General features: G+C 55.3%; 1 protein-coding gene across 1 annotated transcript; it reads right to left on the bottom strand.

Moving 5' to 3' along the window:
- Window positions 1-7,052: 7,052 nt before the first annotated feature.
- Window positions 7,053-27,306, bottom strand: MFN2 (mitofusin 2; the record flags this gene model as incomplete). The annotated part of the gene is made up of 17 exons (XM_080690948.1): window positions 7,053-7,122; window positions 8,871-9,005; window positions 9,547-9,743; window positions 11,291-11,446; window positions 12,972-13,192; window positions 13,625-13,727; window positions 14,365-14,469; window positions 14,799-14,925; window positions 15,832-15,953; window positions 16,083-16,150; window positions 16,309-16,462; window positions 17,739-17,846; window positions 17,939-18,047; window positions 19,163-19,287; window positions 19,783-19,945; window positions 23,315-23,450; window positions 27,132-27,306. The coding sequence occupies 17 exons, from the start codon at window positions 27,304-27,306 to the stop codon at window positions 7,053-7,055; spliced, it is 2,274 nt and encodes a 757-aa protein (XP_080547074.1).
- Window positions 27,307-27,416: the final 110 nt, after the last annotated feature.

Here is a 27,416-nt window from a genome sequence, read left to right as displayed (position 1 = left end):
GTCTGAAGGTATAGCTCAGAGGTAGAAGGCCTCTGGGTTCCATCCTCAGTACCACAAAAATAATAAATAAATAAATAAATAAATAATAAAATCTATGACTAAAATTTGAAAACAAGCCAAGCATGTTGCCACATCACTGTCACCCCTCTACTCAGGAAGCTAAGGCAGGAGGATCACAAGTTCAAGGCCAGCCTGGGCAATTCTGCAGGACCCTGTCTCAAAATAAAAAGGGCTGGGGGTATAACTCAGCAGTAGAGCAGCTCTGGGTCAAAACTTCAGGGACACACACATGCACGTGTGCGCACGGGTGCACACACACACACACACACACACACACACACACATACACTCACACATACTTAAACACACACTAAAATAAAACCTGAGAAGAACATCCCATATCTAATAAAGAATTTGTGGCCAGTTTATATAAAGAACTCTTAAAGTTCCTTAAAAAAAAAAATACCCTGCTGGGCGTGGTGACACATGCCTGTAATCCCAGTACTTGGGAAGCTGAAACAGGAGGATTGCAAGTTCAAGACCAGTCTCAGCAATTTAGCAAAACCCTGTTTCAAAATAAAAAATAAAATCCGGGTGTACTGGTGCATGCCTGTAATCCCAACATTTGGGAGGCTGAAATGGGAGGATCGTGGTTCACAGACAGCCTCAGCTACTTAGCGAGGCCCTTTGCAACTCAGTGAGACCCTGTTTCAAAAAAAAGAACAAAAAATAGGGCTGGAGGTATAGGTTGGAGGTAGAATGCCCCCGGGTTCCATCCCCAGTACCTCAATAAATAAATAAATAAATAAATAAATAAATAAATAAATAAATAAATAATAGAGCTTGGAATGTAGCTCAGAGATAGATTGTCTGTGGGTTCTACTCCCATTTCCAATTTTGTATAGTGCTGGGGATGGAACCCAGGGGCATTCTACCTCTGAGCTATACCCCCAGCCCTATTTTTTTATTTTTGAAACAGGGTCTCACAATAAGTTGCAGAGGGCCTCACTAAGTAGCTGAGGCTGGCTTCGAGCTCGGATCCTCCTGTCTCAGCCTCCCGAGTGCTGAGATTACAAGTGTGTACCACCATGCCCAGCTTAAAAAAATACAAAACAGTTTTTTTAAATGGGCGGAACAACCAAACAGACATTTTCCCCAATGAGCACATAAAGCAATGTTCAGCACCATCTCTGCTGAGGTCTGCCAGAGATCCCACAAGGGAACGCCTAGCCTCTCTGCGGTCTTCTCTCTCTGCGGTCTGCTTGCTAGATGAATGTAAACTAAAGCCGCTAGGCGACACCGCTACATACACATTTGTGTCTGGGGTTACGGTGTGTGAGGCTGTGGGTGCTACGCATACTTAGCATGTGCACGGCCCTGGGTCCAACCCTCAGCATCAAAAACTAAAATTATGGTGTGCCAAATTAGAGACTCACTTACCAAGTGTTTGGGAGAGTAGGGATAGAACTGGAACCGCTTTGCCATTCTCTGCTCAAGCTCTCCAATGGCTCACGGTGATTCAGAAAAAAAGAAAAAGAAAGGAAGAAAGAAAGAAAGAAAGAAAGAAAGAAAGAAAGAAAGAAAGAAAGAAAGAAAGAGCGAGCCAGATATGGTGGCGCACGCTTGTCATTCCAGTACTTGGGAGGCTGAGACAGGAGGATCGCGCAGGTTCGAAGCCAGCCTCAGCTTCTTAGTGAGGCTCTCAGCAACTTAGTGAGACCCTGTTTCCAAATAAAGTATAAAATAGGTCTGGGAGTAGAAAGCCCCTGGGTTCCATCTCCAGTACCACAAAAAAAGAAAAGAAAAAAAGAGGGGGAAAAAAGCAAGAAAACAGCAAGCCAAGGGTGGTGGCACACACCTACAATCCCAGTATTTGGGAGGCTGAGAAAGGAGGATTGCAGGTTTCAGGCCAGCCTCAGCAACTTAGCGAGGCCCTGTTTCAAAGTAAACTTAAGAATGGCTGGGGGTATAGGTCAGAGGTAGAACACCTCGGGGTTCAATCCCCAGCACCAAAACAAAACACAAAACCAAAATCTCAAAGCCCTTCAGTGGCTGCAGGACTGGAGTCTGCCCCCAACTTTTTTTTTTTTTTTTTTTTGCAGTACTGGGGATGGAACCCAGGGGCATTCTGCCTCCAAGCTACACCTCCAGCCCTATTTTTTATTCTTTATTTTGAAACAGCATTTTACTAATTGTGAGGGCCTCATTAAGTAGCTGAGGCTGTCCTCTAACATGCCATCCTCCTGTCTCAGCCTCCTAAGTACTGGGATTACAAGCGTGCGCCACCACACCCGGCTCAAAACAGGTGTTTTTATCTACCTTATTCACCAGGCCTAGAGCTATGCTCGGCCTATAGTAGGCCCACCGACATTTTGATCAAGCAGAAGCTTCCTCATTTGTACAAGTGGGAAGAGCCACTGGCTCTTTTGAGGAGAGAAGGGTTCATGCCCAGGAATGCCTGACCCATGGTCAGCTCCCCAGTAGAACCGGCTATCGCTCAAGACCTAGTCTAGTCTGAGACAGGAAGCCACGCACTGAGGGCGCTTAGCTGACGCTGGCGAGGAGGGCCCTGCTTCGGGAGGAGTGCAGAGCCCCAGCGCCTTGGCTGTGTTCCCAGCACTTGGAACAAGAGTGAAACATTCCTGGTTACGTAATATTGGTGACTGGATGGGGACAAGAGTCCCAGCCTTTCCAATTCCCCAGAACTTCCAGTGGGCAGATGAGGCAGACGGAGAAACCGCAGGAATGAGTCTGGCCTTGACTGGGAATAAATAAATACATTTGTGTGAGGGAGGCATAAGGCACAAAACCCCCTTTTACAAACTATGTGTGGGGCACCAAGAGTAGCTGGTGAGCAGTCTTGGGTGTTGTGAATAACGCATGCAGGGTGTGTGTGTGTGTGTGTTTCCTAGGAATGGAACCCAGGGGCATTTTATTTTATTTTATTTTATTGTGGTACTGAGGATTAAACCCAGGGGCATTCTACCTCCAAGCTACCCACACCCCCAGCCCTATTTTTTATTCTTGATTTTGTGTGTGTGTGTGTGGTACTGGAGTTCCTGGAAGCCCTTCTACCTCCGGGCTACACTCCCAGACCTATTTTTACATTTTTATTTGGAAACAGGGTCCCCCAAGTCAGCACGCGCGGCTGGCTTCGAACCTGCACGATCCTCCTGTCTCTGCCTCCCAACTGCGGGGATTACAAGCGTGCGCCACCACGCCTGGCTTTATTCTTGATTTTGAAACAGGGTCTCCCTAAGTTGGGGAGGGCCTAAGTAACTGAGGCTGGCCGTGAACCTGCGATCCTCCTGTCTCAGCCTCTCAAATGCTGGGATTGCCGCCATGTGCTATCATGCCCCACTGTAAATAACATCTTGCTGATGATAAAAACTAATTATGTATTACAGAAAAAGCATAGTAATTTTAAATATTTTTCCATGTATACATGTGTGTACTAGATCACAATGTATTTCTAATTGTGGGTCAGGGTAAAAAGTTTGAAAGCCACTGGGCTTTGGGAAATAAAGATTTGAACTCAAACACAGACCCCATCACCCCCTCCCCGCCGTCTCCTAGATGCCGGGATTTTAGGGAGTCCTAATTTCTCTGAGCCTCGGTTCCCACAACGGAGCTGAACATGCTAAATATTTAGTACACCGCAGACTTGAAAGTCCCCGAGCTGTGTTCACCCATAGGTGTCCCGTGCCATTTACCCCTCGCCCTTATTGCCAGAGGGCTGATCAGTGCCTGCCTTGTGCCGCCAGGACCCATCCGAGCTTTTACAACGCTCCCCTCTCTGTGCGGGCGCTGGCGGGCGGCTCAGGAGACACCGATTAACAAACGCCTAAAAGTGCTCAGCCTGGCAGAGTGTGCTCTGGAGGCAGAGACCAGAAAACAAACGCGACTGTGTTAGACACGCATCCCACAGGAGGCACAGCGGGCCGAGGACGCTCTGGAGCACCGCACAGGGGGCGCGGCCCTGGGTTGACCTAACCCGGGTGGCAGCCCAGCAGGCATGGCGAGGGACAGGAGTGGGTTAAGCAGGAGTCGTATGGAGGACAGGTGGGCAGATAGGGCCATGGCCGTAAGGAGGGTGTTGGCGATCCGAGGATTAGCGTGGTTGAAGAAGAGGGACCAGCCACTGGCGTGCGCGCTTGGGTCTCCACCCCCATACCGCTCACAGCCACCGCAGTACTTTGAGCGGAGAACAGAGGAGTCCTACATGCAAAGGTCGCTCTGGCCGCTGTCCCGAGATGATTACAAGAGGGGAGGCTTAGCAGACGGCACCAAGAGATAGCCAACCAAACGCGGCCCTTGCAGAGCGTGTTCTGACGACGCAGACAAGAAAACAAATGCTATTTCATGTAAGGCCAGGGTGGGAGGCAGGGGGCAGCGCCCTTGGCTCATGGAGGTAGAGAAAGGTCAGGGTCTAGGAAGATCCAAGACAGATTGGATGTAGCATGGTCGATGGTGGACCCAAGGGGGACACCCCGTTTGAGGCCCAGGAGCAGGTGGTGCCCAGGTTAAGGATGCGTGCGGAGGGGCAGGGAAAGTCAGCAACTCCGCACTTAACCACTCTCCTGGGCCCTTCAAAGTCAGAAAAGAAACTGGGCGTGGTGGCCCGTGCTTGAAATCCTAGTTCTGGGGAGACTGAGATAAGAGGACCACAGGTTCCTGGCCAGCCTCAGCAATTTAGCAAGGCCCCCTGGAACTTAAATCTTGTTTCAAAACAAAAAATAAAGGCTGGGCGTGGTGGCACACGCTTGTAATTCCAGTACTTGGGAGGCTGAACAGGAGGATTGAAGGTTCGAAGCCAGCCTCAGCAGTGAGACTCTCAAAAACTTAGTGAGACCCTGTTTCCAAATAAAATATAAAGTAGGTCTGGAGGTGTAGCCTGGAGGTAAAAGACCCCTGGGTTCCATCCCCAGTGCCACACACACACACACACACAAAATAAGATAGGGCTGGGGGTATAGCTCAGAGGAACAATACCCCTGGTTTCAATCTCCAGTATTAATAGAAGAAAGAGGGAGAGGAGGGGAGAGGAGAGGAGAGGGAGAGAAAGAGGGGGGAGGGGGAGGGAGAGAAAGAGAGAAGGTCATGGTCATAACCAAATTCTCAGAAGACAAAGTAGGGTGGACCAGTCTGAGTCATTTGCTTTTTCCATGAAAAGTGAACGGTTTGGAGTTACAGAGAAATCTGTGAAGAGATCACTCCAGCTTCCTGGCTCTGCGAGGTCAGTGGCGCCATCTGTTTTCCTGAGCACGCCAGGTTCCTTCAAGAGGGGAGGACCCGGGCGCTTCCCCACGCAGAGCTGAGGTCGGTCCTCAGGCCCCGCCAGCCTCGGAGCAGGCCGGCGGTCTCACACAGGGTTCCAACTGGGTTTTATTATAGTTTCCAATATTATCAGCAATGATACAGGAACAGGTCAGGCAAATACATCCCCTTAAATACATCAGAGAGGAAACCGTGTCAAGCTCGTCTTGCGCTCCAGCAAGAGCATAAAAACAAAGATAGCAGCATTCGATTAAAGTGCTTCCTGCCACCCTTCTTCCAGGAATGGTCTCCCGTGGTACGCTAAATTTCGCTTATACTTACTGTATAAGCAGCTCCAATTCCATTTATTTCCTAGGGGCTACACCGAAAAAGAATTCATATATATTTTAAGTCTTTTCTTTCTTTCTTTTTTTTCTCCAAAAAAAGAACACAAAATTCATGGGGACTGCGTGATGCTGATTCTTAACACTGCGTGGTGCCTCTGCCCAGGTGTGAGGCTCAGGACAGCCTCCCGCCACCCGCTGGCCGGGGTCAGGCCTGTCACTGGGGTTGACGCCTGCGCGGCCACCCGCTCCGTCCAGCCGCAGGGCCCTGGCTTCTGGACTGTCTCAAGGATGTCTGACTGCTCTGCAAGGCTTCACCCCAACACGGCTTCCCAAGTTACCCCTCAGTGGCAGAAACCTTCCCTGCTTCGGCGAGTACCCATCCCAGAACTCAACAGGGAAGTCAACAGGAGCCTGGTGTGCCGGGGGTCCTGGGCTCTCGGGGAGTGGGAGGAAGGGCGCTAGCTGGCCCACGGTCCTGAGGCCGACTGGAGTCACGGCCGCAAGCCGCGGCCTGGCGGGGAGGGCGGCCGAGGGAGCTTAGGCCAGGTGGGGTGCGAAACGCTGGGGCGGGGCTGAGGCCGGGAGCTCCTCGCTGCAAGGTCAAGCGGAAGGCCCTGCTCTGCGCCAACTACACCTCCCATCGGTTCTGGGCAGGGCTTTTCCTTGCTGCCGCCAAGGCCCCCATCTTCCACCACCCTCCTTCTACATATCCTTTAACCACCGGAACCAAACCAGCTCCCGTCAATAAGAAAACAGGACAAACCAGGCTGAAACTGGAGCAAGGGGCGCGGACTGGCAAGAAGGGGGCAAGTCCCCCCCCCCCACGGTGCCGGCCGCCCGCCCCAGCAGCACCACCAGCATCAGACCCTCCGCACACCCTCTCTGCACGGCGCTCCCCCCACCCTCGCAGGGCCGGCCTCAGTCTAAATAAAGCCGCAGGCACGCCAGGCCTGGCTGCCAAGACGCGTCGGAAGGCTCTGCCAGTGGGACCACAGATGCAGCCCAGGGCCTCCTGGGGCTGGCCCACCTTCCTGGAGCTGCTGCGATGCTTCTGGAACCTCTGCAGGTGTGCTGGGTGCGAGGGCAGGTGAGCGCGGGCTGGAGGGAGGTGGGGCACCTGCCTGATGCCCTGGAGGCTTCAGTCCTGCCAGGCTGCCGTCCAAGACTCAGAAGTGGACGAAGGACTTTCAGTCACGGGAGCCGGTGAAGCGCAGAGGGCCCTCGCCACCACTCTGCGGGATGCTGCTGCTGGGTCATCACTGACGCCGCCTCGGGGTAGAGCCAGAGATCTTCCTGCCGCGGCGGGCCGGGGACGCGGGGGACTAGCTGAAGGGCTCAGGACGGTACGACACAGTGCTGCTCTCATTCTCTCGGCGTGGCGGCCAGGGACCGGGCTACGTGCCCTGGAGGAGCGTATGAGTGCCAGGGCAGGCCCGCTCCGGCTGCCCACTATCTGCTGGGCTGCAGGTACTGGTGCGTGAACATGTTGAGCTCGCTGTCCAACCAACCAGCTTTATTCCTGTGAAAACGTGGTCGCTTTATACCAATAGCTACAGACAGGTGATGGGGGTGGTTACTAGGGATTAAACCAGGGGCATTTACTACATCCCTAGTCCTCTCTATTTATTTATTTTATTATTTTATTTTATTTTATTTTGGTGGTACTGGGGATGGAACCCTTCTAACTCTGGGCTACACTCCCTGCCTGGGTCCCAGGAAACAGGGTCCCGGAGAAGGGCAGGGGGCTCATGCGCAGGCCAGGCAAGGAAAGTCCCCGCAGCGGGGCCAGAGCTGAAACCATCGGAGGCACCTCTGACGTCAGGGGCAGGAGGTACAGGGTCCCCGAGGCGGGGCTACTGTGGGCTGCGGGGCCCGGACCCACGCAGGGCACCGCTGCACCCAGCTGTGGCTGGGTTACAAGATCTTACTTCCCTCTGACATGAAAACAGGCAGGAAAGTGGAGTCCTCGAGTGCTAGATCAGAAGCAGGACCCTGCTCCTCCTTCCAGAACACTGCTAGCGAAAGCCTGCATTCCAAGGGGGGCCCGGGATCTGGACTGCAGTGCTGTCCCTGCAGGTGAGCACGGTGCCATCCCCTCCCGGGATCTGGACTGCAGTGCTGTCCCTGCAGGTGAGCACGGTGCCATCCCCTCCCGGGATCTGGACTGCAGTGCTGTCCCTGCAGGTGGACACGGTGCCATCCCCTCCCGGGATCTGGACTGCAGTGCTGTCCCTGCAGGTGAGCACGGTGCCATCCCCTCCCGGGATCTGGACTGCAGTGCTGTCCCTGCAGGTGGACACGGTGCCATCCCCTCCCGGGATCTGGACTGCAGTGCTGTCCCTGCAGGTGAGCACGGTGCCATCCCCTCCCGGGATCTGGACTGCAGTGCCGTCCCTGCAGGTGGACACGGTGCCATCCCCTCCCGGGATCTGGACTGCAGTCCTGTCCCTGCAGGTGAGCACGGTGCCATCCCCTCCCGGGATCTGGACTGCAGTGCCGTCCCTGCAGGTGAGCACGGTGCCATCCCCTCCCGGGATCTGGACTGCAGTGCTGTCCCTGCAGGTGGACACGGTGCCATCCCCTCCCGGGATCTGGACTGCAGTGCTGTCCCTGCAGGTGAGCATGGTGCCATCCCCTCCCGGACTCGGCTGACGCTGTGCAGTGACAGGCCAGCACCGTGTGAGGACCGCGCCGTGGCCGAGGCTGCTGGACGCCTGGACCGCGCCTGCCTGGGCTGGTCCTGGGGTGGACGGAGACTCCCGATGGTCGTAACGGCTTTTCTTTGGTACTCTGGGTTGAACCCAGAGGCATTCTACCTCCGAACTACGCGCTCAGCCCTTTTTATTTTGAAACGGTCTAGCTGAGCTGCTGAGGCTGACCTTAAACCTACACTCCTCCTGTCCCAGCTTCCCGAGTACGGGGATTGCAGCTGTGTGCCACTGTGCCCAGCTCAGGACACTTAACCCCTGCAATGCCGCTCTTCCTGCTGAGTGGTGGCACTGATGCCCCCCCAGGACGGTGAAGGCAAAGGGGAGGCTCTGTGGCTCCTTGGGGGGCACCCGCGAGGTCACCTCATGCTCTGCCAGGCTTGCGTCCTGGGATGTCACCCGACCCGACTGCAAGGGTCTGGAGGGCAGCGACACACCCGGAGCCTCCAACATGGGCACTGCCCGACACTGGCGAGCTCATCCCCCCGGGAGGTCAGTGTCCATGTGCGAGACGAGATGGGCAGCCGCGCCCCGAGCCCGCGGCCCCGGCCAGCCTCACCTCAGCAGTTTTGCTTTGCTCTGAAGTGAATCAAGAATCTCAATTTTCTTGTTCATGGCACCGATTTCCTGTTCCAGGTTCTCCCGGGTGACATCAACTTGCTGGCACAAATGGGCAAAGGTCCCAGACAGCTCCCTGAGGGGGCAGATGTGGCAGTGTGGGCACGGCACTGCAGGGCGCCAAACCCACCCGGCGCGGGCAGCAGCCAGCCTGCCCCGGCCCCAGTCCCAGGCCGGTGGTTTTTCCCATCCTCTGCCCAAACTGAATAATCCTAACACCACACCAAGCCCACTCGGCACTGCCGCGCACGAGGCACAGCCCAGAGCCGCACAGCCCCTCTGGCCAAGAGGATCCTGCTCCACTGCTCCTTAGCCAGGTGGCGAGGGAGTCTCGGGTTCCCCCTTTTGAAAAAGGAGGTGCCAATAAAAACATCTACCTCAAAAATTCAAGAAGTGAAAAGGTAGGCACAAAACGGCTGGCCAAGGATGTGCCACACAGCATCCATGGGAAGGAAGCCGGCATGCCCACGGCCCACCACCTCAGGTCAGGTAGCCCCAGGCCCTCTCCTCCCCCGGCCTCAGAGCTGGCACTGCAACCCAAGGCCCTGGCCAAGCGGGCCCCAGGCCAGGCCCTGGGGCAGGGCCGAGCCCACGGGCCCAGGGGAGCGGCCGCTTACTGCTGGACTTGGTGGCTGCAGTTGGAGCCCGTGTAGCTGATGATGAGCTGCAGCTTCTCGCCGGCGTACTCTACAAACTGGCGCTTGAAGGCCCGCTCCTTGGCCTTGGTGGTCCAGGTCAGACGCTCGTACACGTAGAGGAGGCCATAGAGCCCAAGGGAGAGGGCGATGAGCCGCCAGCCCACCGCCTTCCACACCTGCGGGGAAACACGGTCAGGCCGGGCCCGCCCCACAGCTGCCAGGAGCCCTGCGCTGTCACTAAGGGCCTCCTTCTCCCGCCTCCGGTTGGAGAAGGAGGGAAACAGCGCCAGCCACATGGCACGACTTGGGCAAGGGGTGGGGTGCGAGCCGGAGCTCGGCGCTAGGGAAGCAGATTTCTTTCTTCTTTGCTGCGGATGGAACCCAGGGCCACGCATGCTCACGAGCACTCTGTGCTGAGTGCGCCAGCTCGGTAAGCCGAATTCTTAAGATAAATGTGGCTGTGTGTCCTGAGGACACTGACAAGCAAGACTGCCATCACTGCGCAGAAGGCTTTGGGTCTGAAGGCGGGTGCTGCAGCCACACAGCGCAGGGCCGACAGGGGTGCTCGGGCTGCCCATCTGCCCATCGGGCGGCCCACCGTCCTGGCCGTGTAGCCTCAGGCGGTTTCTTTACACCGATCTCATTTGCAAGAGAAACAGGTGGTCTCTGCCTGTTCACAGGGTGCCTGGGGGAAGGAGCCACTGCAGGAGGGCTGCGTAGCTGTCAAGCGGCAACATCCCAGCTCTCAGCCCTCTCCACAAAGCAATCTGAAGGTCAAAGGCCACACCTGCCGCCTGCAGCCCAGGGGAGGGCCTGGTTCTGCCCACCCCTCCTCCATGCGGGAAAGCGACTCCGGGCAGGGCTGACTCCGGGCAGGGCTCACGAGTCACCCTCTCCAAATGCCTGAGAGAGCGCGGCCCACCATCAGCACAGCCTCGGTGGAAGCGAGCCCTGTGGCACTGCATCGTCAGGACGTGCAGGCCCCTGGGGCCATGGCGGGCCTGCTACCTGGGCCTTGGAGTAGAAAGGAAAGGCCACAAAACCAGGTCTGAGGCCCAGCATGGCCTCTTTTCATCTTTTATGTCTGTCTGTTGTGGTCCTGGGGCCTTCTGCCTGAGCTACATCCTTAGCCCTGTTTAGCTTTTTATTTTGAACCAGGGTCTTGCTAATTTTGTGAAGTCCTCGCTACGATGCTGAGGCTGTCCTTGAACCTGCGATCCTCCTGTCTCGGCCTCCCAAGTACTGAGATTACAGGAATGTGGCACCACGCGCAGCCTCTTTTTACCTTAAGCTTTGGTAAGTTTTGCTGCCAGTTTCCTCAGAGATGAGGAACCCTCGTTTCCAAGCGCACCCCTCTAAGCTCTAGAACCCCTTGTTGACACCTCAGCCCCCCCCCCCCACTGCATGATCCAGGCCCCGCGTGGGGAAGAGCACGACCTTACGGTCAGATGGGGCAGGCTCAGATCCTAGCCGTGCATCTCTGGCAGGCCACTGCAGATTTCCCTTACCTGGGAAACGGGAATGGTGCTATCTGATAGTGCTATTTGAGTGAGGCTTTACACTGGCCAATAAACGCACATTAAATGGCTCAGGCCACAGGTCCTCAGGACAGAGGACACTCAGCTCACTGAAGTGCTGGGGCAACGCGGTACCCACCTCCAGCTCTGAGGCCCTTGGGCCCCGCGCCCTCCCTGCCCCTCCCATAGCAGGGTGTGGCACTGACCACTCCTCCGACCACGAGGATGCCCATGGAGGTCCTGGACGTCAGCGAGGCCAGGCCCGTGACCATGGAGACCATGAGCTCCTCCTGGGTGACCGAGCCCTGCGGCAGGGGGGGCATGCTGGGGTTGGCAGGCGTCAGAGGGACAGGGCGCTGAACCTGAGGGGAGAGAGGGCAGGGGTGAGAAAAATGTGGAGTGTCTCCTTCCCCACCCTGGTACTAGAAATTGAACCTCTGACCTACACCTCCGGCCCCTTATTTTTGAAATAGAATCTTGCTAAGTTGCTGAGGCTGGCCTCACACCTGTGATCCTCCTGTCTCAGCCTCCCAAGTCCCAGGATAAAAGCGTGCACTACCATGCCCAGCTGCAAGTGTCTCCTTCAAGCACACCCTCAGTGACCCTCTGGGCCGGGGGAGCGGGACAGGGTTGCAGAGAGCAGCTTTTCAATTGAGCACCACGGGCTGCCACAGAACTCAAGAGAGGCCACGCTGGCGCTGGCACCTCAGCTGACTCCGAGCTAGGGCGTGTGTCGAGGGCAGTCACTTGAGCGGCTGAGCACTGGATGCTTTTAAAATCGCAACTTTAAAATGGTGGTATAAAGCCGGGCGAGGTGGCGCACGCCTGTACTCCCCGCGCTTGGGCGGCTGAGACAGGAGGATCGCGCAGGTTCGAAGCCAGCCTCAGCTACTCAGTGAGGCTCTCAGCAACTTAGTGAGACCCTGTTTCCAAATAAAATATAAAATAGGTCTGAGAGTGTAGCCCGGAGGTAGAAGGGCTTCCAGGAACCCCAGTACCACCAAAATAAATAAATAAATAAATAAATAAACAAACAAACAAATATTTGAAAAGTCAAGCCAAGCATGGTGGCACATGCCTATGATCCCAATACAAAGGCTAAGACAGGAGAATTGCAAATTTGTGGGCAGCCTCAGCAACTTAGGGGAGCCCTCTGCAACTTAGAAATAAGTTTCAAACTAAAAAATAAAAATAAAATAGGACTGGGCATGTAGCTGAGGAAGAATACGCCTGGGTTCAATCCCCAGTACCACAAATAAATAAAAAGTCATCTTTTTTTTTTTCATACTGGGAATTGAACCCAAGAGCTAGAGCCTCAACTCTTTCCTGTTTTGAAACAGGGTCTTGCAAAGTTGGTGAGCGTGGCCTTGAACCTGCGATCCTCCTGTCTCAGCCTCCCAAGTGCTGAGACAGTGCTGTGTCTAACCATAACAGGTGCATCACCACGCTCAGCAAGCCGCCTATTTTTGATAGTTACACACTTGTTTCAATATGTATTGGGAAGCCGGGCATAGTGGTGCACGCTGGTAATCCTAGTACTTGGGAGGCTGAGACAGGAGGATTTGGGTTGGTGGCCAGCCTCAGCTACTTAGTGAGGACCTTTGCAACTCAGTGAGACCATTTCAAAATAAAGAATAAAAAACAGGACTGGGGATGTAGCTTAGAGGTAGAATGCCCTTGCGTTCCATCCCCAGCACAGCAAAATTCAGCTAGCATCTGTGATTAGGACGGGCAGGCAGATCTGTGGTAAGAAGTTTGACCGTGGCGTCCCATGCAGTAATACACGCTGCTATAGCCGTCTGCCGTAGGGAACCCCTCTGCAGAACAGTTCTCAAGTCTGGGGTAGACGGATCTTCTGTGATGCCCTGGGAAAGGAATTGTGCTTGCCTGGTCACTGTAGCCCATCAAGGCCCGGCGGCTGTTCTTGGGGCCCAGGAACCTGTTCACTAGCATGGTCCACCCGAGAGAAAAATGGAACTCGATGTCCTCCTGAAAGTCAGCACACAGCTTGTCGCAGTTCAGGTCGTAGCTGAGGGAGAAGCACTGGCGAGGGACCAGCATGTCGATCTGGTTCCGCACGGACATGGGAAGCAGGGGCTTCAGGCCGTCTGTCAGGGACACAAATGGGGAGAAGGCACATGAGCCGGGCCCGTGTCCCACCAGAGCCATGCCTTGGGAACACCGGCCACATCAGCTGAAGCTGCTCAGCACCGCTGCCCGGGACCACAGCCCGGCGAGCCAGCCCATGGCAGCCCGCCGTGGGGCACGGCAACTCCCCCCAGGCACGCAGCCTGGGCTCCAGACCTGCTAACACTTCTAGACCTAGTAACTTCCAGACTAGTAACTCAGGCCGGTTTCCAGCCTGTGACAGTTCTGTTCAGTAACCCGGGAGCAGTTCCCAAGTCTACGCACAGAACGAATTTGTACACACTCCCAGGACCCGAAGGTATGGCGCTGAATCACGGTCAACAGTAATGGAGAGGAAAGAGCGGTACTTCTTTAGGGTGGCCTCCGACTGGCTTCCGGGCAGCGGCACTCACCTATCATGTCCTGCTGCATGGTCTGCAGGGAGCTGGTGATGGCCGTGGAGCAGCGGTCAGACATGTTTCGGCCCAATCCTTCTTCTATGTGGCGGTGCAGTTCCTGTGGGCAGAAGCAGGGGGCTAAGAGAAACACCCCATCAGGGGTTCCCTCCAGGGAGCCAAAGAACAAGGAGGCTGGTGACCCCAGAATCCCCGGTGACAGGGAAGGCCAAGGAAACCCGCGCCTGTGCCCCTGGCTTCCTCTCTCTTCCGCTGCTGTCTACATGGCTGATACCACCCAACAGCTAGGAGGAGTTAGGGAGGCCTGTTATGATTAGACACAGAATGTCCCGAGGAGCTCACACACTGATGTGCACTAAATTATGACGGTGCTAACCTTACCGGAGGGTAATCTAGGCAGTGGGTGTGGCTAAAGGAGGTGGGTGCCTGGGGTGTGGCCCTAGAGACTGTGCTTGTGTCTCTGAGCCCCCTGGCTCGCTCTTCCTCACTCCCAGCCTCCACAGTGTGAGAGCGGACCCCTTGCTTCCTCTCCATCTCTGCTCCCCCACCCTGCCCTGCGCTCCGCCAGTGTGACCTGGCCTAACATGGACTGAAACCCTGAAAGCTCCGGAACTGTGAGCAAAGAAACCTTCCTTCCTCCAAGTTGTATGGTCAGCTGTTTAGGACGACAGCACTGAGAAGGCTGGCCGAAACAGGGCCCTGCCAAGAGCCCTCGCACTCCACGCTCCATGACTCACGTTCTTATAGACCTTGAGGACGACGGGAGAGGGGTGGAAATCCATCTGGTACTCATCAACCAGCACGGAGAGGCGCCTGATCTCCTCGGCCATCGCGGTGGACACCTACCGCCAAAGGAAGCGCTGTTAGCACCAATGAGGTTCCATTTGCAGCCTGGGAGCCGCTAGCGGGCCGTGGATCCTTCCCCTCTGCAGTAGTAGGACCCGAGGAACTGGTGAGCAAATGTCCCCCTGACACATGGAGGATGCCCAGAGGTGGGACCTGCCTGGGCCAGGCAGTGGGGCACGGAGCCACAGGGAGCTCCCGGCTTAGAGCTGCAGCATCCCCTGGGAAGCAGAGATGGCCAGGGACGAGGACGTGTGAGGCGCCACCTCCAGCACCCTGGACTCTATCTGAGCCCAAAGCTCCCAAAGCATATCTTCCAGTGCCTCACCTGCCTCTCCACCTCCTCCGTGATCTGCTTAATTCGCAGTTTATAGTCTTGCGCCAAGAGCTCCAGCTGCTTGTCAATGAATCTCAGCCGGTCTTGCCGCTCCTCTCGCATTTCCAGGCAGTAAACCCTGAGGGCAAAAGGCACAGGTCAGGCCGGGCGTGGTGGCGCACGCTTGTAATCCCCAAACTTGGGAGGCGGAGACAGGAGGATCGCGCAGGTTCGAAGCCAGCCACGTGCGCTGGCTTAGGAGACCTTGTTTCCAAATAAAAAATGTAAAAAAAATAGGTCTGGGAGTGTAGCCCGGAGGTAGAAGGGCTTCCAGGAACCCCCCAGTACCACCAAAAAAAAAAAAAAAAAAAGGCACAGGTCAGGAAACCCGTGTGGTAGCCAGGCACGATAGCACACGCTGGTAACCTCAGAATTTGGGGGACTGAGATAGGAGAATGATGGGTTTGATGCCAGCCTCAGCAACTTAGCAAGACCTTGTTTCAAAATAAAAAGGGCTGGGGGTGCAGCTCAGAGGCAGAATGCCCCTGGGTTCAATCCCCACTACCACCAAAAACAAAACAAAACTGCTAGGTATATAGCTTGGAGGTACAATGTCTCTGAGTTTAATCCCCTGTACCAAAAAAATGAAAAAAAAAGAAAGAAAGCGATGGGGGTGTAGTCTGGAGATAGAATGTCCCTGGGTTTCATCCCCAGTAACAAAAACAAAAACAATTAAAAAGGTCTGAGGGTAAAAAAGAGTTTGGAGGTAGAATGCCTCTGAGTTCAATCCCTGGTGTCAAATAAAATAAAAGCAAAAGCTGTGCTCAGGCTCTGAGCATGGCTGCAGAGGTAGGCAGGACAACAGCCAAGGCCTTCACTGCTTGGGAGGGATGGGGCTGCACAGGCCAGCCGGGCACTCGGCGTCTCCAAAGCCCTCCCTGCCAGGATCCATCGGACGCTGGATAGGAACAGACACTCAGCCCTGGGCACTGCCGGCTGACCACCATCCCTCTGCACCCCTGCCTGTCTGTGCCCGGGCCCTCACCGCTGCTCCTGGGCTGCGATGTGCAGAGAGTCCATGATGAGGCGAACCGCCTCGGCGATCTGCTTGGCCCGGACTGTGTGCTGCTCAAACTTGGTCTTCACTGCAGACTGGGAGATGCACTCCTGTAACAGAGAGGCGGTGAGGGAGTGGGGGCCTGCAGCCAGGGGCCAGGCTCCGGCTTTGACTGCCAGGGGCACGGCCAGCGAGGGCGCAGGAGAACAGAGCTGAAGATTCCGGATCAGAGGACTCACCTCGAATCTCCTCTCAAAATTCTGAAACTCAAACATCCTCACTTGGAAGCCTTCGGCAAGGGCGCCCCCTAGGAGGGTTGCACCGCGTCAGTCCAAAAGATGGAAAGCCCAGAGCCCCACCAGCAGGCACCTCGCAGGGTCTCCCCGGACTCCGCACCAGCCCGGCCCGGAGCAATTTCCACTACTGTGGCACTGCCATCTCGGATGTCAGGGGAAAGCAGATTACCTCCTTCTGGCATGCCCTGGGCTTTCTGGATCCTGGCGTTGAGCACCTCCTTGGCAGACACAAAAAAGATGCGGTCCCCGGCCTGGGCTCGATCCACCACGCCCAGCTCGTCCACCAGGAAGCTGGTGCAACGCTCCATGTGCTGCCGCCGTACCTGGACCCCAAGCAGATGGGTGGGTGTGACCAGGGTGGGCCGCGGTGAGCCCCTCCTGAGGACCCACAGCTCCCAGCAGCCTGTTTAATGGGTGATCACATGGCTCAATATTGAAAAAGTACCAATGCAGGCGCGAGTGGCCACCCACCACCTCCGCTCTCCAGCCACCGTGCTCCGAACCAACGACAAGAGGATTCCCTGGGTACCAAAGCTGTACTCTGACAAGCCAAGTCTTCCAGGCCTTGTTTATACGCGTGGGCGCCGCTGGAAAGCCCTCCGGCTCTGGCGTCCCAGGGCTCTCAACACAACAGTAACGACCGCTTGTAGATACCCACCGCGGGCGGGCACTTTTAGCAGATCTCATCCTCTTGACAAGCCTATCTATTGCCCATCCCACAGGTGAGGACTGCATTACCAGACAGTCGAGAGATCTGCCAAAGCCATCCTGGCCAGCTGCAGCCAAAATGTGGGCCGCAGCCTGTTGACTTCATACTAGGTAAAATAAATCCAGTATTACCCGTGTTAGCCCCCTTTTTTTCCAGTACTGGGGGTGCCAGGGGCATTCTACCTCCAAGCTACACCCCCAGCCCTATTTTTTATTCTTTATTTTGAAATTGGGTCTAAGCTGAGGAGGGCCTAAGTAACTGAGGCTAGCCATGAACTTGTGATCCTCCTGTCTCGGCCTCCCAAGCACTGGGATTGCGCCACCACTCCCGGCTCCCCTTTTCTTCATTTCCGTAAGAACTACTCTTCGCTCCTCTTTATAGTTTCTTTCCTGGACATTTTTTTTAGCCCAGAGGGGTTCTACGTTTGCACTACACACCCAGCCCGATTTTACTTTCCATTTGGAGACAAGGTCTCGCTAAGTTGCTGAGAGCCTTGCTAAGTTGCTGAGGCTGGCTGTGAACCTTCGATCTTCCTGACTCAGCCACCTAAGTGCTAGGGTTACAGGCACGTGCCGCCATGCCCGGCTATTGATTGATTTTCTTATGAACCCAAATGGGCAGACAGTCCAGAGCATGATGTGATGGGGGGCTCTTGAGACTGGAGGAAGGCCTCTCGCCAACAGGATGCCTCCAGGAAAGTGGACGGGAGGAGGAAGCAGAGTTCTCAAAGCCATCACAAGACACCACAGGGACACCTGGACAGTCTCGAGCAATGACATAAATTCGGTGAGGCCACCAGATCCGATACCCGCTGGGGACACTGAAGTGGCCTGGGCAGACCGTGCTCACAAGGGTGCCCCAGCCCAGCCCCGCCGAGTGGAAGCACCGACCTCCTCCATGTACTCGGGCTCCGAGGCAGACGCGTCCCAGCGGTTGTTGAGGATGAAGATGTTGGGGCGGGAGAGACGCTCGCTCACCTTGTGGAAGAACTGCTTCTCCTACACAGGGGCGACATGTCACGGGGCTGTGCCTGCCAAGGCCCGCCGCCCCCTGCCCGGCGGGGTCGGGGAGAGGACGGCAGAGGAGTTACCGTCTGCATCAGGGTGGACTCCGAGTTGGCCACCAGCACAAAGACATCAGCATCCAGGCAGAACTTGTCGATCCAGCTGTCCAGCTCCGTGGTGACATCAATCCCGGGACTACAGGTGACCGGGGTAGACCAATGTGGTCAGGCAGAGCTCGCGCCCTGTTCTTCCCGCTGGGAACAGACGGGGACTCGGGAGGCAGCCAGGCGAGGACAGAGAAACGCCGGGGAGGCGGGAATCGGGCCCGGCCCTCAACGGGGGATGTTAACTTCCCGCTTCATCTTCCCAGATTGCCCGGAAATACTTTCTTAGCACCTGCATCTACCACTTTTTGTGTCTGTGTGTGATATCAGTGATTTAACCCAGAGACATCCTACCTCCAAGCTATAGCCCCAGACCTTTTTATTTTTTGTTTTGAAACAGGGTCTTAGTCCATTGCTGACAGTCTCACCAAATTGCCGAGGCTGGTCTTGAACCTGAGATCCTCCTGTCTGAATCTTCCAAGTACTGGAACTACAGCCATGAGTCATCATACCTGTCTTATCTACTGTGTGTGTGTGAGGGGGTACTGGGGATTGGTCCCTGCCCCCCCTTTTTTCTGTACTGGGGATGGAACTCGGGCATTCCACCTCCGAGCCACACCCCCAGCTCTATTTTTTTATTCTTTATTTTGAAATAGGGTCTCACTGAGTTGCAAAGGGCCTAAGAAGCTGAGGCTGGATGCAAACCGTGATCTTCCTGTCTCAGCCTCCCAAATGCTGGGATTACAAGTGTGTGCCACCACACCACACCCGGCTCCTTTGTGTGTGTGTGTGTGTGTGTGTGTGTGTGTGTGTGTGTGTGTTATGGTGTGTGTGGTGTGGCATGGTGTGTGTGGTGCTAGGGATTAAATCCAGGGGCCCATTTTATTTTTTGTTTGGAAATAGTCTAAGTTGCTCAGGCTGGTCTTGAACCTTCAATCCTCCAGCCTCAGTCTCCCAAGTCCTGGGATTACAGGCACTGCGCCCCATGCCTGTTCCTCCCCCACTTCTAAGCACCTCTCCTCTCTCTCAACAGCCCAACCCGGGACCTGCAGGGCAATGATGGCAATAGCGTGACAGCCAACTCGGCAGGAAACCCAGGAGGCAGGGGATTCGCCTGAGCGTCTGGAAGGCAGGAACACCAAGCAGGCCCGGCTCCTCCCGCAGTGGACACCCGGGCCCCAGCGAGCCTCCTGGGAAGGCACCCACCTGTCCATGAGCACGAGGTCGTCCTTCAGCAGAGGGCACTTGGAGTTGGGCCACATCACGCTCACCAGGCTGCCGGCATGCAGCTGCTCGTCCTGATGGAGGGCGTGGGCCAGCTGGTTCACGGTCTGCTGGAGGAGAAGAGGGATGAGCCAAGGAGCAGCTGCGTGGACATCCTGCGCCGCCGCCAGGGCACGGCACCAGGCACGGGCCGCCATGCTCCCTTTTCTTGCGCTTCCCAGAGAGCATTGTGAGCAGGGCTGTCAATGAGAGCCATCTCTCTTCACTCCCTCCTCGGGCCTCCTTCCTGTGTCCTCCTAGAGCTGAATGCGCTCTGCACTGATGAATTCTTTATGAGTCCCAAGGAGTACCTGGCCCCCAGCAGCGATGCAGAGAGGCAGGAACGGAAGGCCCAAAGACAGGAACAGAGCAGGCGCTGTGTCTGGGAAAGCGCAGGCGAGGCCCGGCCTGGCTATGAGCGCGCGGGGTTTCCAGTTCAGATCTGCAAGGGCTCCGTTCACTGCCCCTGGGCTCTCGGCTGGCGCACCACCGCTCCCCCTCTCCACGCACGCCCAGCCCGGACAGAGCCCTTCACGCTGGCTGCGCGCCGCCCCAGCACGCACCTTGACGCTCCTCTTCTCCTCCGAGCCCTCGGTGAGGAGGAAGGCGTCGTGGCCGTCCGTGCCCTCCACCCGCAGGAAGCAGTTGGTGGTGTGGCCGATACCAGAGGGCAGCACCTTGTCCCACAGCATGGCGTTGATCACGGTGCTCTTCCCATTGCTCGTCCTAGCAGCAAACGACACGGTCGGCAAGGCCAGCGGGAGGCCCGGCGCCATGCTCCCTGCAGGGCACCAGCGCCCAGGCGAGGCCGGGCGAGGCAGGGCCGCGCTCTGAGCTCCTGACCATGGAAGGCCCCTCGGCCTAGCCTGAGACGCACCCTGGCTCATTTCTTCAGATTAGTAAAGAGCTATGCAGGGTGCTGCCCACACACAGCACTCCTTGGCTCATCAAGCCACCTCTTTTTTTAAAAACTACTGGGGGTTGAACCTGGGACATTCTATCTCCAAGCCATACTCCCAGACGAATTTTTTTTTGGAAGCAGGGTCCCACTAAGTTGTGGAGGGCCTCACAGAGTTGCTGACACTGGCCTGGAGCCTGCGATCTTCCTGTCTCAGCCTCCCAAGTACTGGAATCACAGGCACGCGCCACCACGTCAGCTCAGCCGCCTCTTGGTAAGCACCTCGGCAACACAGTCAAAACCACAGCCTCACAACAGCATTATCTGCCAGTCTAAATGGCCTCTGTTGAAACCATGCCCACATCCTTCGTTTCCATAGTCTATTTTACTTTATTTTACTTGTGGTGCTGGGGTTTGAACCCAGGGGTACCCTACCTCTGAGCTACACTCCCTGCCCTATTTTATTTTATTTTTTATATTGAAACAAGGTCTTGCTAGGTTGCTGGGAGTCTCACTAATTTGCTGAGGCTGGTCTCAAACCTGCAATCCTCCTGTTTCCCAAGAACTTGGAATAACAAGTATGCACCACTACACCTAGCCCTTGTTTTATTTATTACTGGTACTTTTTATTTTACTTTATTTACTTATTTATTTATATATTTTTGGTATTGGAAACTGAACCCAATAGAATTCTGTCTCTGACCTAAAACCTCAGCCTTTTTGTTTTTTCTTTTGAAACAGGGTCATGCTAGGTTGGCGAGAGGCTCACTACTTGCTGAGACTCTTTTTGAACCTGCGATCTTCCTGCTTCAGCCTCCCAAGTCCTGGGATTACAAAGCCCTGCCAGGCACCTGGCTAAAGATCCCTCTGGCATTCCTCCCACACACCCGTCCTCTACAGTCTGCTTCCTGAAGACAGCTCGATCGAGCAGCCTCCCCGGCTCTGGGTCTCAGCAATTCCCAGGTGTGCTCGGCATGCCTGTGCTCGCACTCTGTGGGAGCTTCCCAGCACACGCAGGCCCAGAGCCACGCCTTCCCAGCGCCATGAGGGAGGCAACGCTGGCAGGCGGGGTGGGGACAGCCAGAGGAGCCCAGGCCACGCCTGAGTCATGAGTCCTTGAGGCGTGGTGCTTCCTCTCCCGAGCCCAGCCTGAGCTGCCAACCTGTCTAGAGACCTTTTTTCTATATTAGCTTTAATTTTGTAAAAGTGTCTACTAGGCCAGGCATGGTGGCGCACACTTGTAATCCCTGCGCTTGGGAGGCAGAGACAGGAGGATGGCGCAGGTTTGAAGCCAGCCGTGCGCGCTGCCTTAGGAGACCCTGGTTCCAAATAAAAATGTAAAAATAGGTCTGGGAGTGTAGCCCGGAGGCAGAAGGGCTTCCAGGAACCCCAGTACCACCACCACCAAAAAAACAAAAAGTGTCTACTAAAGCCGGCATGGTGGCGCACCCTTGTAATCCCAGCATTTGGGAGGCTCGCAATTTGCGGACAGCCTCAGCTACGACTTAGTGAGGCCCTTTGCAACCCAGTGAGACCCTGTTTCAAAATAAAGAATAAAAAATAAGGCTGGGGGGGGTGTGTGGCTCAGAGGTAGAAGGCCCCTGGGTTCCATCCCCAGTACTGAAAAAATAAATAAGTAAAAATAAGTGTCTGCTAGACCTTACAATTTAATACAGAAAAAAGCAGCTAAAACTATAAAATCCTTAGGGTAAACAGGAGAAAAGATTCATGACACTGAATCTGGAAATTACTGCTTGGATGGAAGGACAAAAGTAGTTGGGTGTGGTGGCGCACAGTAACCCCGAACTCGGGAGGCTGAGACTGAGGCAGGAAGAGGCTTTCAAGACCAGCGTCAGCAACCTAATGAGGCTCTCAGCAACCTAGTTAGACCCTGTGTCAAAAACACCAAAGAGTCAGAGGATGGGGTATACCCCGGGATACACTGAACATCCCTGGGTTCAATCCCCAGTACCACCGCCCCCCCAAAAATAACACTAAAATACAGACAAGAAAATTCTAATAAAGACAGCATGATGGCACATGCCTGTAACCCCGGTATTTGGGAGGCTGAGACAGGAGGATCATGGGTCCAAAGTCAGCCTCAGCAACTTAGCAAGACCATGTTTCCAAATGAAAAATGCAACAGAGCTGGGGGAAAGCCCAGAGGTAGAAGGCCCCTGGGTTCCACCCTCAGTACTACATACAAATAAACACAAAAAGAGTCTAAATAGACAAATTAGTCTACATCAAAGGGAAAAAATGTGCACCAAAAAATACAGTCAATAGAGTAAAAAAATGACCTATGGAACAGGATAAAATATTTAACAACTATACAGTGTACACAGAATCTTTTGTGTGTGTGTGTGCATTACTGAGAATTGAACCCAAGGGTATTCCACCTCTAAGCTACACCCCCGGCCCTTTTTCTGATTCTTTATTTTGAAACAGGGTCTCACTAAGTTGTGGAGGGCCTCACTAAGTAGCTGAGACCGGAGGATCGCGGTTCAAGGACAGCCTCAGCTACTTAGTGGGGCCGTCTGCAACTTTGTGAGACCCTGTTTCAAAATAAAGAATAAAAAATAGGGCAGGAGGTGTAGCTCGGAGGTAGAATGCCCTTGGGTTCCTCCATCCCCAGACCCACACACAAAAAAAAATTAATTAAAAAATAAATTAAAAATAAAAATAAGAAGGAAGCTAGGCATGGTAGCGCATGCTTGTAATCCCAGTATTTGGGAGGTTGAGACAGGAGTATCGTACAGGTTCGAAGCCAGCCTCAGCTACTTAGTGAGGCTCTCAGCAACTTAGTGAAACCCTATTTCCAAATAAAATATAAATAGGTCTGGGAGTATAGCCCGGAGGTAGAAAGCCCCTGGGTTCCACCCCTAGTACCACACACACAAAAAAGTAGACTGTCCCTGGGTTCAACCCCCAGCATCAAAAAAATAAAAAATAAAAAATAAAAATAAAAATAAGGAGAGTGGTGAGGGCCTGGGGTACCGCTCAGTGGCACAGCGTTTGCCTTGTGTGCTCGAGGCCCCAGTTTCCATCCCCAGCACTGCATAAAAGAGACAGTGAACTCAGGAGTGCCCACCGCCCTCCCGGGGGCAGCTTGCCTCCCACCAGGCTGCCCCTACCCCTGCCTTCCTTCATCCCTCCCATTCCTCCCAGAAAGAAGTTATGACGGTCCCAGGACTTACCGGCCAAAAAATGCCACTTTCATGTGCCGCCGGGCCAGCACCTCGCTGATGCCCCGCACCTTGGCCAGGTAACCTTTGACGTCCAGCACCTGTTCTTCTGTCGTAACCGGGTCCAGCTCTGCGTTCCTGTAGGTGTCTGGAGGCAGAAGGAACGGGTGGCCGCACGGTCAGAGGACTCCCTGACCACAGGCCTGGCAGGGCCGGGTTCCAGAGGCGGTCCTGGGCCCTGCAGTGGAGGTGGGCGGCGGAGCAGGATGGGGCAGGGCTGCCCTGGGTCTCGCTCCGGCACTTCCTGGCTCTGGGGCCGGGGCAATGAGCCATTCCAGCTGTTTCCTCCCTCCTGCCATGAAGGTACCAGCAGTACCCGCTCCGCAGGACTCCTGCCGGGACCAGGCGAATCTCAGTGCTAAGCATGCGGGTGGGCGCGGGCACTGGGGCCACCTGCTCCTTTACTTGAGAACTTTGCTTCTCAACAGATGCTTCCAGCATCTAGCCTCCTGCCGGCACCGTTTCCCTCACGCTCAAACATGCTCTCGTCTGACCCTCCTGGTCTACACGCAGTTAGAACATGGCAGAGGGCACTGGAGCCCGGGCTCCTCTCCACTCCGGTGGCCTCACAAGGCCCTTCCTGACTGGCCGCCAGCCCTGCGCCCGCCTCTCCGGCCAGCTCACCATCTCCCTGTGCTTGCCGGCCTCCACCGCTCTGGGCTCGCACTGCCTCGGCACAGTCTGGCTTGTGCCCACCTGGCCTCAGGCCCGGCTCAGGTGCCACAGCCTCCAGGAGCCCCCCAGGCCCACCTGAGCAAGACCCTCGTCTGCGTGGCCACAGCACCCGATCGCCTCCTCTTAGCGCTGGCCTCCACTCGCAGGTGGCCAGCTCATGGTCTGCCTCCTCTACACCTGAGGGCCACGCTCTCCGACCCCACGCAGCAGGGGAAGCCAATGGGACTTGTAACACGCCACTGCTTCCTCCCAGCGCCCCTAGAGGCAGGCGGCTGCCTGCTCACCTGGGCGAGAGAGCCTGCCCCTTCCACCCAGTAGGAGGCAGGCGCTTTCGCTGGCTAGGAAGCAGAAGAGGGTCTGCCCCTTGGTGGCTCTAGTAAACCACCAAGCTGGCAGACCCCAGCCCCGAGAATGCTCTCCAAGCACCCAGAGCGTGACAAGTGGCATGGCGGACACTGCCCAGCAAGCTTCCCCTGCAGCTGGTGCCAGGAATGGAAGCGACCAAGGCAACAGGCCCCGCCCACCCCAACCAGAGCCAGCCACACTCACGCCTTGGAAACCAGTGCCCAGGGGAAGCATCCGCGCCCCACCTGGAGCAAGCCCACACACAGCTCGGGATGGGTTCTGCATCTCCCTTCCATGAACAAGAGGCAGGGGCCTCACGTTTTCACAAAGCCTCACCACACACACTCTCCTGCCGCATGTGTCTCCCGCAGCATCGCCTGAGCGACGTGGGCATCACAGAGGCGCGCTGGGCTCCGGGAGGGCAGCAGCCCCGGTGGCTGTCTTTGCACGCCCCGGCCTGCTGAGCAAACAGTACTGAGCCGGATCACTTCAACCTCATGTCGTACACATTTAACAACACAAAAATTACTTTTTTTGTGCTGCTGGGGGTGGAACCTAGGGCTTGTGCACGCTAGGCAACTGCTTCTCAGCTGAGCTACACCCCCAGCCCCAGCTTTTTATTTTTTTAATTCAACAAATACTTAAGCCAGGTGTGACGGCGCACACTTGTAATCCCAGTACTTGGGAGGCTGAGACAGGAGGATCACAGGTTCACGGCCAGCGTTAGCTATTTACTGAGGTCCTCCACAACTTAGTGAGACCTTGTTTCAAAACAAAGAATAAAAATTGGGCTGGGGGTATAGCTCAGTGGCAGAATGCCCCTGGACCTTGCGTTCCATCTCATATAACACACACACACACACACACACACACACACACACACACACACACACACTGTTTAGCAGCATGAGGTGCATGCAAAGGGCAGGACAGACAGCCAAAGGACCTGGACCCGGCCCCTTCGAGGGGGCGTTCCATGGAAGCCCGGCCGGTGAGGCGGTGAGAGCCAAGGGCCGCCTGCCGGCTAGACAGAAGGTGGCCCGCCAAGCAGGGGCTGGCCGGGGGTCTCCATGCACTGCTCAGGTCCTGCAGGAGAATCTGAAAACTTCTAGCGTCTCCTGAGCCTCTTTCACATTTGAGGAGACCAAGGGCAGAGGAGACTCAGCTGCTGGGTCTTCACATCAACCCGGGCCCCGCAGCCAAGGTGCCCTTCTGCACAAGGAGCGGCAGAAAGAAAGCCAGCTGCGGAAGCTGGCATCAGACCAAGTGGGGACCAAGAGCACGGCCTGGAGAAGAGGCTCAAACCAGCAACTCACAGAAAGGCACAGGTGAGCCAGCCACGGTGGCCCGCGCCATCCTCCCAGCACGTGGGAGTTAGGAGGAGCAGCGCAGGCTCACGACCGCCTCAGCAGTTTACACCCTCAGCAACTTAGTGGGACCTTGTTTCACACAAAATATAAGAAGGGATGGGGGTGTAGTTCAGAGGTAGAATGCCCCTGGGTTCAATCCCCAGTACAAAAATAAAAAAGAAATTTTAAAAGGAGCTGAGATAGGCCGGGCGTGGTGGCGCACACTTGTAATCCCTGCGCTTGGGAGGCTGAGACAGGAGGATCACATGGGTTCAAAGCCAGCCTCAGCTACTTAGTGAGGCTCTCAGCAACTTAGTGAGACCCTGTTTCCAAATAAAATATAAAAAAGGTCTGGGAGTATAGCCCGGAGGTAGAAAGCCTCTGGGTTCCACCCCCAGTGCCACCAAAAAAAAAAAAAAAAAAAAAAAAAAGGAGCTGGGAGCTGGGCGTGGTGGCTTGTAATCCCCCTGCTTGGGAGGCAGAGACAGGAGGATCGCACAGTTTCGAAGCCAGCCACGCTGGCTTAAGAGACCCTGTTTCCAAAAATAAAAAAGTATAAAATAGGTCTGGGAGTGTAGCCCGGAGGTAGAAGGGCTTCCAGGAATCCCAGTACCACCAAAAATAAAAATAAAAATAAATAAAAGGCGCTAGGAGTGTAGCTCAGAGGTAGAACGCCCCTGGGTTCACACCCCAGTACCAAAAACAAAACACACATAGGTAACAGGATCTTCCTATTTATAGTCCTGTCCCCAATCTAAAAATATCAGAGAAGGGCACCCTGTCCAGGATAAGCAGCACCCACAGCACTCAGCAGCCCGGCAGCCAGGACTGGCCCAGAAAGAACACACAGGCCGTGGAGTTGGCACAAGCCTGCTCGGTCACTCACGAGGTGTCGGACAACTCGCAAACCTCACTTGCTCACCTTCTAAGATGGGGTAAGATTCACCTACCCTTTGTGACTAAATGAAATACAATAGATGGAATTTAAAAAATTGCTCTTTTATTTTTTTCCCGGTGGTACTGGGATTGAACCCAGGGACATTCTATCTCTGAGCTCCAGCTCCAGCCCTATTTTATTTTCATTTTGAAACAGGGTCTTGCTAGGTTGCCCAGGGCCTCACTAAGTTGCTGAGGCTGGCTTTGAACCTGCGATCCTCCCGTCTCAGCCTCCCAAGTTCTGGGATTACAGGTGTGCACTACCACACCCAGGTTTAAAAATCAGTTTTTATAAGGTAGGTAGTTCCAGTACCTTCCTGGCCTGAGCTTCCTAGAGCCAAATTCCATAGCAGGCCGAGGGTGGGGACCCACTTGAGCAGGAATTCCTCAGAAGCAGATCGGCACTTCCTCAACCCCAGATCCCGCCACAACGCGTGTCAAGGGACCACAGGCGCCCGTCTTACCCTCAAGGAAGGTGGCACTCTCCTGGATGTAGGCCCCCAGCTGCTCAAAGATGCCATTGATTTTCTTCTTGGCAGTGACAAAGTGCTTTAGCGGGGAAGCATTCACCTCGGCCATGTGTCTTTTATCCTTCTTGACGGCGACGATGGAGTTGCATCGAGAGAAGAGCAGGGACATTGCGCTGCAGAGAAAATACCGCGCGTCCTGAGACGCTGTGCAGGGGCGCGGCGGGGCCGGGAGAACCGCCACCAGCTCTGCGCTCCGTTAAGGACGCGGCCCGCGAGCGT

The sequence above is a fragment of the Muscardinus avellanarius genome (assembly GCF_963383645.1).
Source record: "Muscardinus avellanarius genome assembly, chromosome: 3".
In the NCBI taxonomy this organism is placed as follows: Eukaryota; Metazoa; Chordata; class Mammalia; order Rodentia; family Gliridae; genus Muscardinus; species Muscardinus avellanarius.
The sequence above is the reverse complement of the archived record's forward strand: the minus strand, read 5'-3'. Positions and strand labels throughout refer to the sequence as shown.